We start from the raw sequence: 24,916 nt of genomic DNA, 5'->3' as shown, positions 1-24,916 counted from the left end.
CATTTTTCACTACTTGTTTGGATTCACTTTCCGAAAAAATGGAAAGCGTTTCCAAGTCAAGAAAACCCGACTGGAAAATTATTTCTGCTTAGCGTCGTCCAGGGAACTACTAGGAAAGTGATTCTGGATCTGCTTTCAAAGTTGTGAAAGCCACCCTAATGTTTAAAGCTTTTCTGTTGATGCAATTTAATTTCATATTTCAAGTATGGAAATTTCAATTGTACGTTAAAATGTTTCTTCTAAAAATATAAGCTTGGAAAGTGATCTTTACATTATGTGAGGGCCTCATAGTATTTATTATCTATAAGAAATATGTTTATAGATGTCACCATAAAAACACTCTGAAAAACTGTTTAAGAAAGAAGAGATCGAAGTAAAATGTCTCATCAAACAGGCATAAAATGTAAATACTGAACTTAACACTTAATCTACAAATACTTCCTTAATTTCTGTTTAAAATATGCCTTAATTTTCGGAAAGATAATTTGTGAAGGTTTTCTAGCAATTATGGTTTAAATGCTCAAATAGGCCCATGCAGGGTAGTATGTTTTCTGGTAAATTTGCAGTTTTCAATATAGCCTAATTTAGCTAGGCTGAAAACGATAACATTACTTGATGACTCTTTGTGAAAAAAACCTATACAATCTGCTTTTTGCTTTCTTTGGAAGGGGTTAGATTAGGAAAATGTATCTTTCATTAAAGAATCCAGGACCAAAAGCATACCATAGGAAGATATTGCCAAGCTAATAGCCTATGTTAATGCTGTTGTGATTTCCAAGTCTCTGAAATTTGTCTACTTGATAGGTCTATATCTATTGGAATTTCAAAAAAAAAAAAACAATCTCATACCTTAATTTTCTGTTTTCAACTTCTTATTCTTGGGTTTTTGTTTTGAAAATGTGGCTTGTGCTATTTGAGTAGAATTTTTAGTATGTCAATGATTTTATTTCTAGGTTTAGGAAATGTTAGCCTATTTGTAGATCTTTGAAACATCATAGGATTGATCAAAGTTGTGAAGCTGAAAACACTTTTCTTGTAGCCCACTATATTTGGTAAAATTCTAGTTAATTGACTTCTTGCTATCTCAGAAAGGGTTTAGGTTAGGAAAATGAAACTTTCAGGGATGAATCTATAGATTAAAGTATGTCCTAGGAAGGTATTTTGAAGCAACTACCTACACTCCTTCTCCCTCTAGAGGGCCCTGACCTTTGATGACCTTTAAAAATATGTATGTTATAAAAGTGAAACCTTGCAAAATAGATTGGTAAAATTCTAGTTAAACTCTAGAGGGAGAAGGAGTAGAGGTGGGTACTTTAAAGTACCTTCCCATGGTAAAATTCTAGTTAAACTCTAGAGGGAGAAGGAGTAGAGGTGGGTACTTTAAAGTACCTTCCCGGGACATACTTTAGCCTATAGGCTAGACCCATCCCTGAAAGTTTCATTTTCCTAACCTAAACCCTTTCCAAAATAGCAAGAAGTTGATTTACTAGAATTTTACCAATAGATCTTCTGCTTAATTGAAGTAACACAAAATTGTTTTCAGCTTCATAACTTTGCTCAATTCCATTTTATAAGGTTTTAAAGATAGTCAAATACATCTCCTAAATTTTGAAAAAAAAAACATTGATATGGCTCAAAATTCTACTCAAATAACAGGAATCGCATTTTCAGAACTAAGGCAGAGAAAAAGCAACTAGTAACTGAAAATTAAGGTAAAATGTTGTTTTGTCAAAATTTCAGTAGGTATAGACCTGTCATGTAAGACAAATTTCAGGGCCCTCTAGAGGGAGAAGGAGTGGAGGTGGGTACTTTAAAATACCTTCCCAGGACTTTTTTAGCCTGTAGACCCATCCCTGAAAGTTTCATTTTCCTAACCTAAACCCTTTCTGAGATAGCAAGAAGTCAATTAACTAGAATTTTACCCTATATTTAAGCAGAACATCAATTTTACCTTCTTGTAACAATTTGTTTTAAGAATATCAATGGTCAGTGCCCTTTAGAGAGAGAAGGAGTAGAGATAGTACTTATAAATAAGTCTATTGGTCCATCCCTGAAAGTTTCATTATTCTTGCCTAACCCATTGCCAAGATATCAAAAAGTAGCTTATCAATAATTCTACTGTAGTATCTTATCATTTTTATTTTTCAATAATAATTTTGTAATATTAAGCAGTTCATATTATTTACCTACAAATAAAGTGAACCATTTTTTATGCTCTATCTAAATATAATAATCACTTATCTTGCAAATTCAGTTTGAAGCCCTTTTTGTACCCTTGAAAATAATGATTTTTTTCTATGTTTTTTAGTATAAATGTGGTTAAAACATTGGTTTCAAACTTTCTCTTTCATTATGAAATGAAACAAATGTTAAAACCCATTCTCATATCCAGAATTATAGAATGAAGTTAATGTTTTCAAGGATCCTAAAAGGGCTTGAAATAGGATTTGGAAAAAAAAGCAATTACCCTATTCAGAAAGAGCATAGAAAATGGAATCTGCTGGAATGTTCACTTTATTTTTAGGTCAATAATTAACTATAATGAGAAAAAAAAATGTCATTTGCAGCTGATTTAGGAATGGTAATTATTATTTTCCTTAGTCTTAATAATAAAATTTTGTTAAGCCAAAAATCTACAGAATTTTTAACAAATGGCTGAAACCCTGCAAAATGACATCACAGTAACACTGATGTCATTTTCTGAGAAGTTTCTACATCTATTTGTGAATTTTTGCCATTTTTCCTTTAAATATTATTTTTACTATTAAGATTAGGGGAAATAATAATAATCATTCCCAAATCAGCTATAAGTGAATTTTTTTTTGGACTAGCCAGTTTTTTTTTAGAAACCTACTTTTTAATTTTTGGTGACTATGGGTTGTTTTGAGCCCTTTAAGGGCTCAAAATGGAATTTGCCTCAGAAACAATTGTTGCATTATGAAAGAGCAGAAAAAAGGCATCAACTGATATATTGTACTTTCATCTTAGATAAATTATATCTTAAAGTGCAAATTTATAAGGATAGTTTGATTTGAAATATTCTAAATTTCAAGAAAAACATGACTTGTCAAAGATTTGTGTGAAGGAGGTCTTTGTATATGCTGGAAAGGTGGAAAAAATTCAGGAATGAATGCAAACCAATAATTATCCCCTGGGAAGGCATTTTGAAGCACCTACCTTCACCACTTCTTCTCCAATAGGTGCTTACCTTTGATGAGCTTTTACAGTCTGTTTTATAAAACTCAAACATATGAAATAGATATAGCATACTACCCACATGAGGACAAAGGAAAGTGCTTTTAATCTCATACCTTTCCTCAATCCATTATATGTAAAATGTAAGAAGATTTTAGTATCAGTGCACAATTAGGCATGTTGAGAAAGAAGCATGCTAAGAAAACAATCCTTGCTTCAAAGTATGCAGAAAAAATTGTAGTTAATCATTCCTAAAAGTCCTTCAATGACTTTACCCCCTAGCCCCAGTAGTGTGCTAATATTTAGCCCAAATTACCTTTTTCCCATGCATTTTGCCATAACTTAATGGTAAAGGTTATGAATTGGATTGCTGCAGAAGGAGAAATGATAGAACAAGAAGAGAAACAATTTTAAATGCTATTGTTTAGGATGTTTTTATAATTTGGTTTGCATTTTTGACAATTCATCCTCAATCCCCATCTCATAGTATTATATATTATATTATATATGTATTATATATGTAGTAGACTATAAACACAACCTAACAAAAAAAATGATAGGATTCTTAATTTGCAATATGGCCTATAGGAAGTATCAGTGAATCATATCTCCTTATTTTTTCATTTTTATTTGTTTTGGATCAGTTTTTGTCAATTACCATGTTATTTTTTGTATCCTTCTTCATTATGAATCATAATGTTAACAAATAATAAAACTTTAGCAACAAACAGAAATTTGTTGAAAAAACACTGTCTCAAAAAAGAAGTTTTTTAAAAGAAAATTAAGGAGCAATAGTAAAACCTAAGACAAGCAGAAATAAATTCCTATAATAATTCAACTTTAAAACAAACATAAATTACTATCAATGAATAAATGAAAGCCAAAACTAGCCGAAATTCAAGTAAAAAATTGATCATAGAGAGGAAAGACAGCACTGTAGATGAATTACCAAATCCTAAAGCCAATAGAAATTATTATTAGTAATCCTTTCAAACTTGAAACAAACATGAATTAACACAAAGAGGAGTGTGGCTGCCACCTCTAAACCTTTCAATATTATCCTTTGTGCTTTACTGAAAACAATTTGTATCTTGATCAGTCTGCTTTTATTTGTCATATCACCAAAAACAACAACAAATAATATCATAAGGCTTATTAAGATCCACAAATAAGAAATGTGCCACTCCCCCTCCCTCCCAAACCTTGTAAATGGTTTGAGTGTCATTTGATGTTTATCAGAAACAAGATGTATTTTGAATAGTTTGTTTTTTTATGTTGATTTAAGGACCTGTGTATTCATTCAATTTTTATCTTGATGTTAGATATGATTACTCTAATTTCTGTTTATTTTGGCTTTCATTTATTTATTGATAGTAATTTATGATCATTTGTGACTGAATTAAAATAGGACTCTATTTCTGCTGGTCTTAAGCTTTAATATGCCTCTTTACTTTTCTTTGAAAACTTCTATTTTTTAAATGTTTTCAGCAAGTACTGTCTTGAACCCATTATTTTGCAGGCAATGAAGAACTTCAGAAATTTTTTGGTAAATGTAGAGAAGGCCATTACCGTGTACTGAAGGTTTCAATCAAAAATGGTAAGTCATACTTTTTTTGGTAGACTATTCAGAGTGAAATTACGTTAAATTTTATCGTTGTTTAAAGGTTTTATAGACAAAAACAAGATAATGAATCAACAAAAATTTCATTTAAGAAATTTTTTGGGGTTTCTGGGCTTTAGTTTTAGGCTGTAACAGTAATATTTTGTTCAAGCATTTTTTTTAGAACAGCAAAGAATGTCATTTATTTTAGAATGTCATTTGGTAGGCTATAAAAGTTGTTGTATTCATGTCATCATCATATTTGTGTTACTGCAGTTAAAAGTTACAACAAGGATCTGAAGTTTACCATATTAAATCTGAACAGTATTCCAAATATTTTTGACATTTTGAGATCATACTAGTAAATTCTAATTGAAGGATAAATTGTTTTAGAAATGATTATTTTTGACATGTCAAAATATTATTTTATTTAATATCCCTTTCCCTCCTTATATTTTAAACATGATTTAAAGAGTTCAAGAGTTTCAAAATTTATGTACAAAAACGGGGGGGGGGGGATCAGCCATAATGCCAGTAAAACACAGAAAAAGTAATAAATTATGTAAACAACATAAGAAACTATAAGACAATTGAGGAAAACTTGATATTTTGAAGTCATATTTTAAAAAAATGAAGGAAAAGAGTTAATTAGTATTTTCAATGTATAATGAGAGAAAAACTTCTAGAATAATTTAAGGCTAAAGAAGAATTTATTTGTATGACCTGAGAGGAAGTCTATTCAAAATGAAGTTTCTCAAACTGCCTAAAAACATTATTTATCAGATTTTAATGTTGCTACCCCCGCCCCCCTCCCAACTAGGTGAAAATTAGAGTAATCTACCTCACAAACATCCCCCTCACAGTGATGTAAATTCCTATAAATTCAGGAAGGGTTAAACACATTTTCTCAAAATTCAGGGAGGGGGTTACAATTCTTCTTTTTTTCAGTGCAAAATAAGGAAAGAAAGATTACTTCCCTATAATTCTATGTTGAAAAGTTTGCTTTAATTTCATTGGTTTGTCTAAGATGCGTTTTCTAAAGCCAGTAATTTTTTTCGTTAAAATACCAATGGCAGTGAAAGCTTAATCTGATTATTTGAAATTGTCAAGTGGAAGCATGCACAGCCATATACATATATTTAAAAATAAACAAAATTGAGAATCTAGTTTTTAGTAAATACAACCTCCATATACAGTTATGCAGTTATTGGTAATAGCAGGGGCCAAATTTTTAAAATAGAAACATTGGTGAAAAATCATTTTAAAAAATAAGCTAAAAATATGTGACACTAGTTTAAAAAGGTGTAATTGTCTTTGGGAATCAACAGACTGATAATTCTTGATTTTTTTTTTCAGATGAAGAAGTGTTGTCAAATTTAATTAATTAGTTTTGCTTATTTATTTTGATGATTTAATTTGGTAACACCAATGAAAATGTGATACTACCTCTATTTTACGTGATTTCAAAACGATCAAAGGAAAGTCTTAGAATATCACAGTTTTATGGGTACGAATAGACTTAAGATGGATCTAGGGGGCAACACAAATGTTTTATTTTGATGCCCTTGGCACTTCAAGCACATGTCAGAGAGGCACGTCAAATAACCGCGCCTTTTAAAAACCTTAATGTTTCGCCTATGTGTAATTTTAGGACATTAAAAGAACAAACAGTTTTGAGTCCAAGATTTTTAAGAAGCTGCCTTACTATTTCTCTGTAATTTATTATCATTATTTTTTTTGCAATTTTTGATCTCTTATTAGCCATAAGTGGCGCTGAAGTCAGCTATTATTTTTATAATATCATGACAGAGCAAGTGTTGTGTAGGCTATTCATATTAGGAAAAAATTGTTCACTCAAGTTATCATATATGACTAAAAATTCAATTCTTACCACTTTCAATCTGTATGACTCCCCTGATCTTCTTTTTGAACAAAATTACCTTATGACCTTCAAGAAACGTTATTATTATGTTTATATATATTTCAAAAATGAGAATATTATCGGAAATCCCTTGACTTAAAAAAAATAATAATAAATAAAGAACTTGAAAACGCTTTTTGAAAAATCTAATCTGGTTTTTGTTAACTTAGAAAGCTGTAGAGCTAGGAGACTAAAATTCTCAGGAATAAATCAATGACCCACAAGAGGACCCATGAAGATGTTTTAAGTTTCTCTTTTCACCTTTTGTCTCACTACCAGCCATTAACTTAACACGAACTTAGTACAATTTGGGCTAGGTCTATAAAACCCTTATAAATGAATTTAAAGCTCAAATATAGGTTTTGTGAGAAGTTTTCGACCTCTTTCCTCCTCTACTTTCCTACTTGTATGGTCTGAAAATTATAGAAAATATAGCTTCTAACTTGAGCAAAAACTCATGTTTTACCGACTCAAATGGGGGGAGCCAGTTTCCCAAGGCCTGCAGTCCAAGTGAAACAGACTTTTAGCCAAAACGTATTTTTTTTTTATTGTAACAAAACGTTTAAACGTATAATTTTTCAGTAAATTTCTAGAAGTTGGGAAAGGAAGTGAGCTTGGAAACACTTTCTAGGGCCCTAATTTCCGCTACAGATCCAGTCTTGAAAGTCTGTTCACCTAATGCAATAACTTCTCAGGTTAGCAACAGACTGTTAAACTAAATGTTTACAAAAGTCTTTTGAGTTCTCCCAAATATTTCTGAATTAATTAGATTCAGATGGAAATACCTGGTATATCTGCTTTAAGCAAGAAAAAAATACATTGGGTATGGAAGCTTCTACATCAAGATAATGGAAACTGGGGAGAAGAACCTATCCCCCTTCCTCATCCTATGTCATCAAAATTTTTTATTGCCGTATGACATTGTATTTACTTATTTTGTATGTAGTTATTGTAATCCCCTCCCATTTACAATTGCTAGTTTTGGTTATGAAATAAATTTTCGAAAATTTTCTCTCTTGGGGCATGCCAAGTCCCCTTAATTTTGTCTCATATTGCTGCTACTTTCTCATATTTTTGCTACTGTTTGAGATCTCTAACTTTAGTTTTAAAATTTACAGAGCAGATGGTTTTGGATGGATGGAAGCCAAAGTCAGCTTCTTGGGAAAAAGACTTTGATCTTACAGTTCCTAAATTGATCAGTGGAGCTCAACCAGCTTTTCTTCTATATAGGTATGTACTCATTTATAGAGCTGCTGGGAGATAATTCATCTTACTATTTGATATAGCTGAGGCAAATGTATCTTGTGTATCTGTCTCTCCTGGGGGATGTGTTTTTTGTATGATATGCTTTTTATGTTAGAAATGTTTTTTTTTTAGTTTTGTTTAAAAGTTTTCTCTAAAATCAATAAAAATCCCATCTGGAAATCAGAAATTCAATCATTGAACCCATTCATATTATAGTCACATCTACAAACAAGACAAAGAGAGCTCTGGCTTAAAAATTTCAATTATTCCTTTTTGACATCCCCCCCTCCCTGTACAGTTCTAGAAGGGAAGCATTCTGTATTTTGTTATCTTCCCTGCACCCATCTTCCAAACTAATAATCCTAGTTGTTTAAGTAAAGTTTATCCGCTCAGTCAATCCTCATGGTATATAAAATTACCCCTTCCTTCTCATTAATTCCTCATTTAAGTAACTTAATCTCCCTGACTCTCTGTTTCAACGACTTTCGAAAATAGTTTTGCAGCCTAGACTCTCACACCTTTCAGAGATTTATTTATTTTGCCAACCTTTTTGTAGGGCACTCAAATTATGCGTAAGCTAGGTCTAGGAGAGTTTAAAGCGTCTCCATTTAATAAGCTTTGCTTGGTGTTCTTAGGGCAAAGCCACATGAAAATAATCTATGTAAACAGGGGTAAGCAAAAGTCTCATCAACTCTCGGCTCCTTACTGGACTAGCTACCGATCTCACTTCCTCCCATGATCTCAATTATACTACACTACTAAATATTATTAATTACTTTAACGCTTTCCTGGTTTTTACCAGATTCTAGTCCAGAAAATTAATTAATACTTATCTGGTGTTCTACATTGGACTGAAACCCTTGCTAAAGCTTTGATATCTGCTGAACAATATCCCATAACCACTAAGGACTAAGGTTTCTTTTTAACTCAATAACATTTTCCCATATCATTGGAAAAAGCATGCAATGTTCTTCACGCAATCTGAAATTATTTTGGTGATTTTATTGATTTAATTTTCTCTCATCACTAGTGAAATTGTAACTACTAACAACTCTCTGCTGCACCAAGCTGGCTGTGGCCAACTTAGCTGCATACACCCCTCCACCACCCTAATATATTCAAAAATGTAAATGTTTTAGTCCTGTGTTTATAACCCATCCCATGTTTGAAAAATTTTATTGCGTTGATATGTTTCATTGTTTTATTTCAGAAAACAATCGATTGTCCATACTTCTAACATTTCTTATTTCTCGTATATAGTTCGCGATAGTATAATTTGAAGGACTCTTAAAAAGTCTTTTTTTTGGGGGGGGGGGGGGTTGATCGCCTCCATCCCCCCTTTGTATCCAGGCTTTGGACAGAGCTGCCACTGAAAATTGAGAAGTTCTAGTGAAATCTTTAATTTTGTTTTCTTCACCCATTCACCCAGTCTCTATTCATGAGGGAAGGAACGCCAAAAATTTCGATTTTCTTACCGAGCTCCTGATAGCTGCCATGCCTCTCTTCATGAGGGCATGGTGGCTAATGAAAACTTGGATTTTGTGTTTTTTGGCCAGCTTTTTTATAGCTGTCTCTTCGATGGGACAGGGCTGCCAATGAAAATTAACAGTGGTATCAAAATCTTTAGTTTGTTTGTCTTCGTCCAACCATCCTGAGTGATGACTTGTCTCCCTTCATGATGGAAGGACCGCCAAAAACTCCAATTTTTTTTTTACCGAGCTTCTGATAACTGCCAAGTTTCCCTTCGTGAAGGCATGGTGGCTAATGAAAACTTTGATTTTGTGTCCTTCGGCCAGTTTTCCTGATAGCTGTGTCTTGGGTGAGATATGACTGCCAATGGAAATTTGACAGTTCTAGTAAAATCTTTTATTTTGTTGTCTTCACCCAGCCATCCTGAATGATGACTTGTTTCTCGTCATGAGGGAAGGACCGCCAAAAACTTCGACTTTTTTCGCCGAGCTCCTGACAGCTGCCTTGTCTCTCTTCATGAAGGGATGGTGGCTAATGAAAACTTTGATTTTGTGTTCTTCGGCCGGTTTTCCTGATAGCTGTCTCTTCGATGGGACAGGGCTGCCAATGGAAATTTAACAGTTCTAGTAAAATCTTCAATTTTGTTATCTTCACACAGCCATCCTGAATGATGACTTGTCCCTCGTCATGAGGGAAGGACTGCCAAAAATTTCGATTCTTTTTCGCCGAGCTCCTGATAGCTGCCAAGTCTCTCTTCATGAGGGAATGGTGGCTAATGAAAACTTTGATTTTCTGTTTTTCGGCCAGCTCTTCTGATAGCTGTATTTTTGGTAGTACAGGGCTGCCCATGAAATTTTAACTGTTGTAGTAAAATCTTTCATTTTGTTGTCTTCACCCAGCCATCCAAACAACTGACTTGTCTCTCTTCATGAGGGCATAGCTGTCACTGAAAATTTAGTACCACCTATTGAAACTTTTATTTTTATTACAGTAAAATAAACTAAGAAAAAAGAAATACAAAACCGATAGGGAAAAAAATTTGCAGGCTATTGGATCTTGCATTAAAAAGAAAAAACAAGCTTTTTCAACTCAAAGTAAGGAGCAACGTTAAAAATTAAAACGAACAGAAATTATTACGTATACGTGGGGGTTCGTCCCCTCCTTAATACCTTGCTCTTTACGCTAAAGTATTTTTAGTAGTTTCAAAAGAGCTATTTATTCTAATTAAACGGCCTTTGTGATTCAGGGGTAATTCTTAAAGAATTGGAACATAATTCGACCTTTAGAGTAAAGAGAGAGGTACTGACGAGGGGGCAAGCCCCCTCATATGCATAATAAAAATATACGAATATAGAAGTTCGTTACGTAAGTTGGTTCATAAGTTACTTATGTTTATTAGTAATAAAAATGTCCGTAAATAAAATTAAAAGTTCTAGTAGCCTTTTTAAGTAACCTAAAAAATTGGAGTACAACTAGGCTCCCTCCTCCACCCCTTTTTTCTCAAAATCATCTGATCAAAATTTTGAGAAAGTAATTTAGCCCAAAAAAGTAAAATCAATATGCAAATTTCATTTTAATTTTTCATGTACGGTGAGCCAAAATCAAAACCTGCATTAATTCAAAAATATTCAGAAATTAGATAAAAGAAACACAAGTTTTTTTTAAAACTGAAAGTAAGGAGTGACATCATAACTTAAAATTAACAGAAATTATTCCGTATATGAAAGGAGCTGTCCCCTCCTCAGCGCCCCGCTCTTTACGCTGAAGTTTTTATTGTTTTAAAAAGTAGAGTTGTGAGAAAGAGTAATAAATAGCTTTATTGAATTTGAGCCCTTTCAGAGTTTATCTTTGAAAAATAAGGGTTAAAACAAAGCGAAAAAGAGACATTACTTTTCTATAGTTCTGCTGTTAAAAGTCGGGTTTAGTTTCATTGGTTTGCGTCTCTGACGTATTTTTGTAAGCCAATTCCAATATTCCTTAAGCGTAAGTTAGAGACGGAAGCCAAACAACTCTGCCTTATAAAAACCTGATCAAAAGGGTGGCACCAGAATCACAGTTCCCTCTTCCAGATTACGTGGCTGCGAATCGGGGCTTTCTTAAATGGTATCCATTGTTATAACCATTTATTATTTTGTTATTATTATTCTTATATATTAGAATAATATGTTATAAATAATCATTGTTAATAATAATATATTCTTTTTATTATATATTATTATTTGTATATTATTATTATTATAGCCATTATTAAATGGTAATTTGCTATTATTTACAGGTTTGATAGTCTTAAAGGAGGAACTTATGAATGGCTGTTAATATCATACATCCCAGAAGAAGCACCCGTACGGGAAAAGATGATCTATGCTTCAACAAAAGCCACACTAAAGAAGGAATTTGGTAGTGGCCAAATTAAAGATGAGTTAAAAGCCACGTCTAAAGTTAGTTTTTCTGAAAATACCAGTTTTTAGAGTGGTAGAATTCATTAGTCTTAGCAGTTAATTTAAGTTAATATTTTACCAGTGTTCCTGATTTCTCTCTTATTGTGTTGATTTGGATATAATTCTGTAGAAGGACTAAAGAAAAACACCTTGCCGCTTTTGAGAGCAAAAGCGGCAACTTTCACTGGATCCTAAGAATCATCTGGAGAGACCGTGTGGAAAACCGCGAAATTTGTACCCGCATAGGTAACCCTTGGTTCCCATTGATGCGATTTCTTTTACGCAAACGACTCACAGATAGCGAATGCAGGAAAACCTCAAAAATGTTCGCACAAAAACAGTTCACTGCAGCCGCTGAAGCTCAAAAATATTATGAGATATTTAAACAGAGAAAGATAATATTTTTATCTCATAAAAATATTTTTAATTAATTAAATAGCAAATGTATTGGAATAGGCTAAATCAAGTTTTAGAATCCAAGAGCTAACCTGTAAAAGCGTAGGCTAGCTGTTCTTAATAAAAAATATAATTCTTATCTTGTGCGTTCATCCCCCTGGATATATTTCCCCAGGCGCTAAGGATTTAGAGGTCATGATTGTCACTTTTTTTCAAATATTAATAAAAAATTCTGATAAACATGATTAATTTCTCAGTTACTTGCAATTTATGTTTCTAAATTGCTTTTAATTCAGAATAACGGGTGCGGTTTTCAACGGTTGTGTAGGAACATTTCAACACAACAGTTGAACCGTTGTGACGCATCAAATATCCTACAAAAAAAAACGGAGGAAATTCGTTGGTTCACGTGAAAACGGCCGTTTTTGCGTGAAATCGCATAAATGGGAACCCAGGGTAAACCAAGCAACACTTCTGTTGTGAGACAACGAAGATGGTGATGTCTTGGACATATTGCATGCTAGATCATAGAACATAGATGGTTGGAAAAACCATCACTGGTAGCTGGAAGGCACCCATCACCAAAAAAAAAAAAAAAAAACAGGCTCTGTTGGATATACGACGTGACAGAGTAGTCCTTCAGACGGGTCTTATTATCCCTGGAGTTCAGTTGTTTCTATGTCCAAGATTCTGTTTATATTGAAGTGAATGTGTCAGGCCATATAAATTGAAAATATAAAGTGTGATTGTTATAGTAAATCTAGGTTTACAAATAGTTTTTATTTTGTATGGTTATAATGACTTTTCTTTTTTAGCATTAATCAACTGCACAGTTAGAAAAACTTATAATAAATATTGTTGGATCAGGTTAGCTGATTAGAGATATCATGTTCACGCTTTGTGTGGATATGAAGATTACAAAACATATTCTTATACCAGACCGTAGAGGATGGATGTTATAGTGGACGTGGGCTATTTAGCTGAAAAAAGAGGTGGGGGGGGGGGAGTTGTTATCCATTTTCTTGTTGGACATAGTTAGCTCCAGAGTTTTTTTTTTTTTGTTTTGACCCGAATAATATAAAGCCTTAGAAGAGACGGGATATTTTACAATAATTTGAAGATTTTTTATTAGATTTAATTTTTTTTTTATTGGTTTTTAATTTTTAAGGGCCTGAACATTGTAACTTGTATTTAGAACGTTTTCCGTTGGCAAAAGTAAAAGCTAGCGTTTTCTTGAGTAAGAGATTCTAATACTGTCAGATTGAATGGTTTGCTGGATATTACTCGTCACGTCCTTGCTTACTTCAAATTATTCTTGGACCAAAGTTGGAGTAGAATTTGCTATATTATTCTTCAAAATGTGAAGGACTCAGTCCGTTGTTTGACTCAGTCTCTTGTTTAAGGGAAGGAAGATGCTATAAAAGCCTAAAAACAACGTGAAATTGTAGAATGATTTAATGATTTTTTAAAGTATTTGATTTTTTTTTTCGATTACCTTTTTTTTCTGAACGTCGTGGCATACATTTGGTCCCTTTGGTTTTCGAAAGTATAAAACAGGGGGTATTCGTGGGGAAATTTATTCTAATTGACCGTCAATTTTGAACTTCTTGCTTGATATTACTTGCCAGGTCTTACCTAGTGAAAATAGTTGTTGGACCAAAGTTAGAGTAAGATTTGTTATTTTGTTCTTGACAAGGTGAATTCCCGAGTCCATGCTTTTTTTTGTTCGGGAGAAGAAAGGTACTATAAAGATCTTAAAAAGGACATGCAATTTTTTGAATAATTTGGAGATTTCTTGTAAGTTTTTTTTTATTAATCTTTTACTTTTACTGGCCTGAATCTAGTGGCTTACGTTTGTATTCCCATTGGTCTTCAAAAATAATAAGTAAGCGATAAAGACTTATTCCGTGATTATTTTATTTGTGTGTGTATGGGGGGGATATAATTTTCATCTTTCTCATTTTTAAGAAAAAAAGGGACTTTTATGTCAAATTCTGGTTTATTCTTCCAAGTTTTAAAGGTGGGCCTATGGCCAATTTTCAAATGGGTGTTATGGTTTATGTTTCCGTAAAATCTGCGATTTTGCGACCAGCCAACAGCTGTAACTTACGCTAGAAGGACAAGATGCTAATATAATTGGATCCATAGGTTTCAGATCGATTCATTCAACAAGCCAAAATTATTATATTACTTCGACTTTTTCTTATAGAACGATTTAAACTTGTTTTGAAGTATGAAATTTTTTCTATTTTCATGTGTTTCAACGTTTTTTTTTAATCTAACAAAATACAAAGGGAATTTCGAAAGTGGAATTTGGTAAATAAATGGATCTAAATCTCTGGTATTGAACAGTAGCGAAATTTGTGTCTTAAATTGGCATATTAAAAACCTGAAATGCACAAAATTGACGTACCAAAAATGTACACTAGGAATATAAACTTATACCAGGAAAATCATTTTCCATGTATGATCTTTTTGTGGTTATTTTGAGATATACGTAGGTAAGATATGCAAAGGCATATATAGATGCGGCTATATCAATTTATTGTTAGTTTTTTTTAATAATTGTTCTAATTAAACCATCAATTCCTATGTTTTTGTTTTTTTGTAGGAAGACGCAACATTCAATGGCTACCAAAAGCATAAAAAATTGGTTCAATCACCTGCCCCATTAACAAGTGCAGAAGAAGAGTTAGCCGAATTGAAACTTCGAGAAAAATCATCGATTGCTGATCTAGTTAGTATAGACTCTAAACACCAGACGATGAGTGCTGTGTCATTTCCTATAGATCAACGTGCCTGTCCTGCTTTAGCTAGTTTTAGAGATGGCCGAATAAACTACCTCCAGTTTAGCATAGGTATGCTTTCCAGTTTAATAAAAAATATATTAAAATGCTAAAGCTGGCGCTGTGTAATTATCGAAGTTGCACTTCTAAAATTAAAAAAAAAATAATCTAAAGTCGTTTTTAGAAACACTAATTTAAAATTTCCAGTTCAATTTCGCTTTTTAACAATGCAGGTACAACAATAAAAATTAAATAGATACTCCGCGCCCCTTCACAATGGACTCCGTGGCCAGAAAAACAGGAATTGAAAAAAAATTGAACATTTAAAAAAATGGCAAGCAGATGCGGTTACCTTTAATCAACTTAAATCAGGCAATGCGGAAATCCACGGATTAGGCAAAAAAACAAAACAAAAAAAAACAAAGGTAACACCCTCTTACAACCAACTCAAAAATATAAACAAAACAATTTCTGAAATCTGTGGTTTACACATACAAAAAAAAGAAATAGTTATAATTGATGTATGCCTAAGGTATACGAAAAAAAAATACTACAGTAAACACAATTATTAATCACCATATCTAGATTTAAATTATCCTTTGAAAATTGAACCGTCACAGGTTTGAAGATGTCAAAGGAATGGCTGGTACGCGCCACAGCGTACCCAGCGTACCGCGCCACAGCGTACCATCATTCCATTTTAAAATTAACAAACCATTCTGGTAGAATGACAGGATTCCGGAAGACTGGAAATCATCGATTGTTGGATTTGTTGTCAGGAATGTCATTTGGGGAATGCAGGAAGCAAGTCCCCGCCCTGGATTCTGTATTTCATATTTTCGTATTTTCAGTGAAGAAATCGTAAAGACAACACAATCCCTCCCCCCCCCCTACAATTTCGTAATTTAACGATTATAGGCAGTACAGATTGTAGTGCAGGCAGTACAGATTTTAGGCAGTACATCCTTTGCATTTTTCCTTAGATTCTCATAGTGCATGTCTTACTTTGGCTATTAATAGCATTAACCAAAAAAGTTTCCTCCATTTTAGTACGAGTATATTTTTTCATTTTCTTTTGTGCAAAAATGAGTCACAGCGAAAAGAATTTAAAACATCGTACACAATTTTGTGTTAATATCGGAGTAGTATGGCTTCTAGAATTTAAGATGACTTGTAAAATTTTAGAAAATACTAATTTTAAAATCTTTTTGAGAAACACAAAATCAGGGAGTTCTCAGTAAAAACTGTTAGAAAATATAAGAAATTACCCAAACGGTACGACTAAGAGACTTGTTTTTGCTTTCCAATACATTTGGTTGAAATCTGGCTACCCATTCTGGCGGATGGGTTAATGGCAAAAGTCAGTGATACTAGAAATCATCAATTATTAGTGTAGATTATAAGCAATAGGGGAGGCGTTCCACATCGTTTCCCATAAATCGATGTATGTATCCCACTTAAATCTAATCATAGAGATGACCAAATAAACTACCTAAAGTTTAGCGTAACCAAGCATTCCAATTTCTTTGCTGCAAGAATACTGTAGTACTTGTAGTAATTAATTCGCAAGTAATATGCTGTGCAGAAACTATTAGACATTTTTATCCATCAGAAACCGTAAGTTCAGTGACTTTGGCTGAAGAAAAAAAAATGTAAACAAAAAAAATAAATCTATAAAGCCTACAGAATTTTTTAAAGTTAAATTACTTGTTAGAGAGGTCGCCGTGGTTCGGTAAAAAAAATTATCCATTTTATTTCAGTAGCGTAAATATTTTTTTTTTTAATTGTAGAATTTAAAAAACTTACATAATTTAGTTAATTAATAAGAATTTGTTTATGCTCCATCGTTGTACATTAGACCGATAATTTTTGTTGGTGCTGTTGTAATTCAATAGCCTCTAACTCACAAGGCAGGAAATCAGTTTTATACGTGAGCGGAATGATCAAAAATCATTATTTCTTAAAATTATTTACTTGTTAAAGAAGTCACCAGGGTTTTCGAAAAAAGCAATGCGAATGAGGATAGACATAGCATTCCAATGCTGTTTTTTTTTTAGCCAACTGTTGGCAACCACCCTACCGAGCCTTGGCACACAATTTGAGAGTCCCCCCCCCATACCAACATAAAAATAGAGATTGCTTACCTTTGATATGATAGAAAATGAATTGTCCCAGAGACGCCGTTTCAGTTCTTCCCTTGCAGAGGGCAAGAACTTAGAATTCTCCCAAGAGGCCAATACTGTGCAAAAGACTATATTCAACCAATTATAAGGAATAATTCTTTTTTGGCTCAATTTTCCATTAAGAAGGGATATGGTCTTTATATTCTTCTGCTCAAATGACAACCCTGGAAGACTAATCAAACTGGAACATGTAAAACATAATTTCCAAAATATGAGCTTCTAAAGCCAAACTGCTTTAGCCTAATGAATAGTTCAAATCGTCTGCTCCCAACAACCGAGGGTCTGCATAAAAGAATCTTTTTAAAATTAATTATATGTTAGAGAGGTCGGCCGATAACCTCGAGTCTGGGTATTGAATTTGGGCCGATAACCTCGAGTGTTTAAACATATCCGTTAACTATTGACGCCAAACAGTATTACACTGAATAATCTCTGTTTTGTTGATAGATTTTGAGTACAAAACACGGGTTTAAGGAGAATAGAAAGAATTTCTACACTCAAGAAATAGCCAAGAACGACTTTTTTGTGATGTTTTTATACCTTTTTTATGTCTGATTTTTTTTTATCTTTTTTTACATTTTAAAATCCGATTTTTTAAACTTTCTTGCAACTTTATTTTTTTTTGCAAATTGTTAGTTACAATTGGGGCGCTGAAAGCACGGTTTGAATTGTCGAGACTGGTGACATATCATCAAGTTACTATCAGTTCCATAACTATTAAAGCTAGTATCAGTTAGTATCTTTACGAAACGAAAATATGTTACAGTAACCGCAACGAAAATATGCTTCAAAGTGTCAAGACCGGTAACATACCATCAAGTAATTATCGGTTCTGTTGATCTGTTATTAAGAAGGTGTTTATACTTTTTTTTTTAATTTGACTGTGTGATTGGTTATGTCGGTATCTCACACTCGATCACTAATCTTCCCTTCTGATCACAACTTGTGATGCTATACTAAGGTACATGATGCCAATCGTACTATTTGTCTTTACATTGCCAATAAGTTTTACTTAACTTTAAATGAACTTGTGTGGTTTTGATAAGTCTACCCTGATTTGTTCCGTGGCTGGGGGATCGAGTTGAAATCTCAAGAAACGTTTTTGTTTGTTTTTATGGCACTTGTCCGTCGGCCAAGTGCCATATAGCAATCACAGTTTCTGTCAGTAGGTCTGTTGGTCCTAGTTTCGCTAGTTCGGGGGGGGGGGGGTCAAAAATTATTTGTCATTTTTGGCTGGGGGAATGAGTTGAAACTGTAAGGAAAAATTTTTGGAGAGTAGGGGGATTTTAAGTTATGTGTTGGAGGGAGGGGGAGATGTTTTCTCTTGTCCTTACTAAAGAATATACGCTACAATATTTTTGGGTCTGTCGTTCGATATGCTCCTTGACCCGTTTAAACATGATACTTCTATATTCAGTAATGTACAAAGCAAAATAGCAAAATTAAAAGAATCCACTGCCTTTAGATTTTATTCCTGGTTTGAAAAAAAAAATAGATTCTATGTAGCTTTTCCTCTTCAATTATAAGCATCTTGGTGGCTTTGCTTCTGCTTGTTTGGAAGAAATATTAGATTATTAAATTATATTAATATTAATATTAAATATTAATTAATATTAAATTATAGAAATATTTTACTTATAAAAACTCTAAAGGTTGCATAGATATATTACCGTCATTCGTTTTCAATTATAATAATTCGTATCATAGATCAATCAAAATGAAACCAATAGAAGCTAGTAGAAAATAAAATAAAAACAAGGTGAAAGAGTGGGCAAGAAAAAGAGTGTTTTTGATAAAGGCTATCTTCCAAAATGTACAATGGAGATATTTCAAATTGCTAAAGTTAAAAAGACAACTAATATTACGTCTGAATTATCCGATAAATCGAGTGAGTTAATTATTGATGCTTTTTACGAAAAAGAGTTGTCAGAATTTATTGTATAATAATAATTTTTTCATAATAATAAATTTAATGTTGGTAACAGGCTATCTCTCCAACTATACAGGCTATCTCTCCAACTATAAGAAATACGTGGGTATTAATTTAAAGTACATGGCAAGAGGGGAGCTGTGGTTGACATCCCTAAGAACATGATTTATCTGATCCTTACCCCTCACCTTTGAAAAATATGAAGATATAAATTTTCTAATGCTAATATTATGCTTCGATTTTCAGTAATAGACAAGGAAGTGATAAAATTGGAAGAAGCGACTGCCATTGGAGTTCATCAACTGCCAGGGAGAGTGCCTGATGACAAAGCACGCTATCATCTGTTCAAGTTCCCTCATTCCCACGAAGGAGATTATTTAGAAAGTAATAGTAAGTATATTAACTGATCGAACCTTTTTTATATAACTGGGATCAAGGTAAAGCCTTCAGTCAATTTGTAAATAACTGCCACCTTCATATGAAGAGCTTTTTCTCTTTTTACACTTGGACTGATTACTTGAAGGATGAAAAAACTATTAGAAACAGGTTTGTTTAGTTGTTCAAGTCTATTGTGAAAGGTTCTCCATCAGGAGCTGTCCGCTAAAAACATTGGTGGACTTCTTGAATTGAGCGTTAAACAGAGGGTTATTAAAGTTAATTGAGGGTTAAACAGATTCATCCGATTTCTGATTTACCTTTACAAAGGACTAACGGTATGGTGGGCAATTTTGATCGACCTCTTGCTTACAAATATGCTATTTTCATTCCAAAAAAATTTGTACCTTATTTGCATAATTTACGTCACATTCTCCCCTTGCATGGCTGATGAACGCTACGTTGACAAAGGCGATGCCGAGGCAGTCTAACTGCCTATATGCAATCAGCTCGTGCATCCGAAGTTAACTGCTGTTCGGTTCTTTGTTCGCTTTCTAAATTACAAAAAAGAAACTTTTTTGTAATTTAATTTCTGATCGTTTTTGATAACACCGAGAAATCCGGCTCTTCTTCCATGAAAAATTCCTTTACCCACGGAGAAAATCCACCGCGGAAAATTTTTTTCACGTAAAAATGCCTTCTCCCTTTTCCAGGGTAATTCCCCCAAGACGATTCCATTCTAGCTGAGAATTATACCCATAAAGATAACTTCGAAGACCTCACTGCCTTTCCATGACGAGAGTAAAACAGTTCAAAATAGGGATGATACCTTTTTATTGACAGTGAATAGATATAAAACTATTTAACTGGATATTTCGAACACATATACAGTGTTCATCATCAACAGTAAAACACTCGCAGTAAAACAGTGTTTTACTGCTGATGATGAACACTGTATATGTGTTCGAAATATCCAGTTAAATAATTTTATATCTATTCACCGTCAATAAAAAGGTATCATCCCTATTTTGAACTGTTTTACATACCCATAAAATCTGAGGTGAAAAATTCTTCTTAGCGCACTTTCATTTGAAAAGGACTTCAATTTTTGACTATTTTTAAAATCATGCCGGTTATTCCCTTCTCGGTGGGAAAGTTTCCCAGCTAAAGGATGTTTTCCAGCAAAGGTTTTTTAGGGCGGGGGTACAAAAGAAACTTTAAAAAACGCGTCAAAAATGTGAAATTGATATCTACTCCCTTACGATTTTTGGGAATATTTCTGGTCTACGCTGTTATTATAAAAGTAAAGAATAACACTTAACCCTAAAATGAGCAGAATTTATTCTGTAGAGGAGGAGGAATGTCCCTTCCTCATCCACACCCCCAACTCAAGGTCGCAGAAACATCGACGTGTGCTTATTGGATAAGAAATTGAGAGTTCTAGTCCTCTGTGTGAGGGTGGAATTATCCGGGGGGTTCCTTAGAGGGCTATTTTCTGAGGTTTTTTTCCGGGGGGGGGGGGGTAACGCTGTCCACCGAAAAAGGACAAGCAAAGAAAAAAAAACGCTATTCTTTTTAAACATGCGTCAAACGAGTAATGTTTAATGCCGATAGACACCAGAAAAGAACAGAAACGACTAACTATAAAAAAAATGGATTGTGACTAATCAAGTGAAGAAGAGAAGGTGACAATCAGAATTGTTCGTCATTCAAATTAAAACCACTGAGAAAGGAGCAAAGGATAAGCTCCAATTTCTTTAGCAATGACAGAACTTTTAAAGTTTAAGAGGTACATCTGATAACATTTCTTTACCTCAATTTAAGTACGAAAAAAACAAATGATAAACCCAGCCAAAATCACGGCAGCACTTTCGGACCCGTGGGAAAATGCCGTTTTTTTGCTTCTGTAAATTTTTCTATTTATCACTCAAAGAAGATATATTCACTGCGGGGCCGGGTAACTGCCGCATATATTTAACACTTATAGATTTTAGTCCATCTTCAATTTGAAAGTGGTGCCTGCCTGCTTGCCTGCTTGCCTGCTAGAACGGAGCTTTCCACTCGAAAGCAGAAACGTGGTTTGATGAAACGAAAGCTTGGCTGCACAAATTCAGATACTCCTCTCTGACATAGGCTATATAACTCCACTTCACTTCGCACACCATAGGCTCTGGCTCGTGGACAAGCAAAAACCATTCTTTTTGGCCCCAGGCAAGAGTTCTTCGGAGCTTTCCAAAATGTAATGGCATATTCATCAATCCGGCTTGAGGTCCACACTTTCCGTAAAAACCGCACAGGTTAGACCCTTACCAGTTTCCAGGAATAAGCCAACATCGGCGGCATAGGAAAAAAAAAAAAAAAAAAAAAAAAGGGACAAAACCAAAGTGTTACTGTCGCAACACAAAAAACATAACCTTTTTGAAGTGAAGTATAGCAAAGTAGAAGGAACACTGAATCATATAAACAAAAAACAATGCAGAATAAATGAAAGAATATTCATAAATTAGGTTGGGCAATAATTCCATCCCTAGCTATTAACGCAGCTTGTCCACTGAACTGGTTTTTACTAATGCACTCAAGTGATTTTGGTTTAAAATTAGAAAAAATAATATTGGACTCTCTTTGTATTTAGTTATAGTAAATTAGATTGATCGAAATGTCACCAATATCTTTATTTAAAGCAAGGTCTCTCTTTATGTATTTTTTTAATTTCAATTGCTTACCTTTTTATGTATTTTAAAAAACCTCCTTTTGTACTTTCGCTTCTTTTTATCCACTGACTGAAAATTATCCTCGTTTTCTTGGTTATTTTCTAATTATATTTTCTCGTTTTGTTTTGTCAAAGGTCAAATATTACGTTAAATAAACGTTATGTATAGGTAGTGTGACCTTCGAACGTTTTTGTGACTTATACGTTCCAAAGCTTTATTAGGAAATAAAGACTTCCTGTCTTTCCTGTGTTGAATACAATACAATGTTACCAACAGCATTCAAAAGTTTCAATACAAGGTAAGTTTCAATACAAGGCAAGTTTCAATACAAGGTAAGTTTTTATTTACTGAAATGTGTGTCTAAATTGAAGGTCCGAGTTTATATGCATCTAGTCGGAAATTGTTGAGAATTGCTTAACGCTTTTGTTTTCAGATTATTTTCTATTGATTGTAAAACAGTTATGGGAAGGGATCATGATATTATGTAGTCTTGTATTGTGTGAAGTTTTTATGTATTTTTTAGATACGCGGTTCACCCCCCCCCCCCCAACTCCTCATACCGTATGCTTGTTTTTATTTTTCTTTATTTATTTTTAGTAGCACACCCTCGCAAGTTTTGGAAAATACATTATTGTTGCCAAAAAACAGGAACTCTGTTCAAGTTAGTGTATAGAACTGATGCTAGTTTGAAGATTGTAAATCAATATACCTATTTTGTCTTTTTGATTTATTTAGTTCTTTTACATTTTGGTCAGTGTTTTGATCAAAGGTAACATAAAAGATATATATTTTATTTTTTTGCTTGGCATCGATATATGGTGCGGATTGTTGTTTTTTTATAGATGAGATTTACTTTTCTTTCCTATCAATTCCCAATTCTTTTCTGGGTTCATTAAAATTTGGCTTGACTTGAATAGCTTGCCCAAGTCAGGAAATAGAAATCAGTCTATGATGGACTAAAAAGTATTAAGCAGCATATGTGCAGGGCCATCTGCACTTGGAGACTATACGAAAACTGGGTTTGACACCATTTAAAGTACTAATAATTTTTTGTTCTCTGGACAACAAATTCTTACGTGAAACCCGTGATTTTCTAAGATTTTCTTTAAATTGTTTCGAAGTTATGAAGTTTTTAGGGCAGTATTTTATGTTGTCAGTGTAGGAACGATAAAATAGTTTTTGAAATGTGACAAAGCTATTCTCTGTAAGAAATCAAATATTAGCAATTTGTTTATACCCAAAGACATCTTCACCTGCAGAGGAAATCTACACCTTCTTAAGCTATTTTGTCGTATGTTTAGCTTATTTTTTGACGATTTTTCATCCATGTTTCTTTTTTTTTTTACTTTGGTGCCTGTTACCAACAAAAACTGCATAATTGCATATTAAAATTGAATTATTTCAATTTATTTATAATTTAATAAAAATTGATTTCCTGACTTAACCAGTTCATACAATCGGATTTCATTTTTCAATATTCTTTCCGAATCCGATACTAACTGAATTCTGTGAATGTTTAACCTGTTAAATATTGAAGTTTAAAACTGAATCTAGTGAAGTATCATTCCGGCTTATTCAGTTTAAATACTGAATCGGGTTAAATACTAATCCAGTTAATTCAGTTTAAATGCTGAATCCAGTTAAATACTAATCCTGCTAATTCAATTTAAATACTGAATCTGACAAAGGATAGATTTGTTGATTTAAATTTTCGTTTTTTAAGATACTTTTTTTCTTTCTATGTTATTCAGAATTTGTTTTTCAGTTTTCATTTATTCCATGCCTGGATATAATTGCTCAATCAAAGAAAGAATGCTATATTCTAGCTGTAAAGCATCCGTTGTCAGTTTCATTGAAAAAGAGCTGAAAGCCAATGTCGATAAAAAGGTAAGTCACTCCGATTAGAATATTGTACGCAATTTCTATCCAGTAATATTTTTGTTCAGTAAGACGAGAAATACAGAGCTTGAACCAGAATGTTTTGAGTTCGCCTTACCAGATAATATTTTGATGAACTCTTATCATTTTCATCAACTTGAAAATGCCAACTAATTTCTTAGGGTATCCGATTAGTTGAAAAAGCTCGTTAGAATTAACAGTTTTAAATATTCTAATTAATAAAGGCATTGGGGGCTAGGTTATGATGGGGGCAGTTATTGTAACCGACGAAAATTCCTATCGGTCTAGGATCTACACAGCTCCAATATAGCTATTAATTAATTTATTTATTTATTTGTTACCCACACGATACATAAAGTAAATATGGCGGAGTAAGAATAAATAAAAAAAAAACAAAGAGAAAAATAAATACACACACAAAATCAACGAAAGAAACGGATAAGACGGTGGTGAGGGGATAGGCGTGCAGAAGCTGTACTGGAGAGTTTTCTGGGTAGAATCTCCAACTTTAAAGTTATATCAGGAACTGAACATTTGCTAACAAGAATCCAGTTTTTTGTCCAAAGTGGAAGATACAGAAGAAATTTGAAATAATTTTTCCGGGTTCTTTTTAAATTACCATTATTAAGAAGGGGGAAAAGACCTGAAGCATAAAGGACAGAATGATCACAGAAAGTAGAATAAAGTTTGGCCAGCGCACGTCTATGTACTTCCCTCTGTTTGCAACAATCTTAGAATAGCCAATCTGAATCTTCTTATTTATATCA

At 33.2% G+C, this 24,916-nt stretch overlaps 1 protein-coding gene across 1 annotated transcript in view; it reads left to right on the top strand.

The window, feature by feature from the left end:
• Positions 1 to 331: 331 nt before the first annotated feature.
• LOC136042184 (twinfilin-like) overlaps positions 332 to 24,916 on the top strand; it is a 36,566-nt gene continuing 11,981 nt past the window's right edge. Inside the window, exons 1-7 of the mRNA XM_065727114.1 lie at positions 332 to 403; positions 4,715 to 4,792; positions 7,835 to 7,946; positions 11,707 to 11,869; positions 14,877 to 15,123; positions 19,411 to 19,554; positions 24,016 to 24,137. Coding sequence (XP_065583186.1) covers positions 379 to 403; positions 4,715 to 4,792; positions 7,835 to 7,946; positions 11,707 to 11,869; positions 14,877 to 15,123; positions 19,411 to 19,554; positions 24,016 to 24,137 — 891 coding nt within the window. The 5' untranslated portion in view covers positions 332 to 378. The remainder of the gene's footprint in view (positions 404 to 4,714; positions 4,793 to 7,834; positions 7,947 to 11,706; positions 11,870 to 14,876; positions 15,124 to 19,410; positions 19,555 to 24,015; positions 24,138 to 24,916) is intronic.

The sequence above is a fragment of the Artemia franciscana genome, unplaced genomic scaffold, assembly GCF_032884065.1.
Source record: "Artemia franciscana unplaced genomic scaffold, ASM3288406v1 PGA_scaffold_74, whole genome shotgun sequence".
Lineage (NCBI taxonomy): Eukaryota > Metazoa > Arthropoda > Branchiopoda > Anostraca > Artemiidae > Artemia > Artemia franciscana.
The sequence above is the reverse complement of the archived record's forward strand: the minus strand, read 5'-3'. Positions and strand labels throughout refer to the sequence as shown.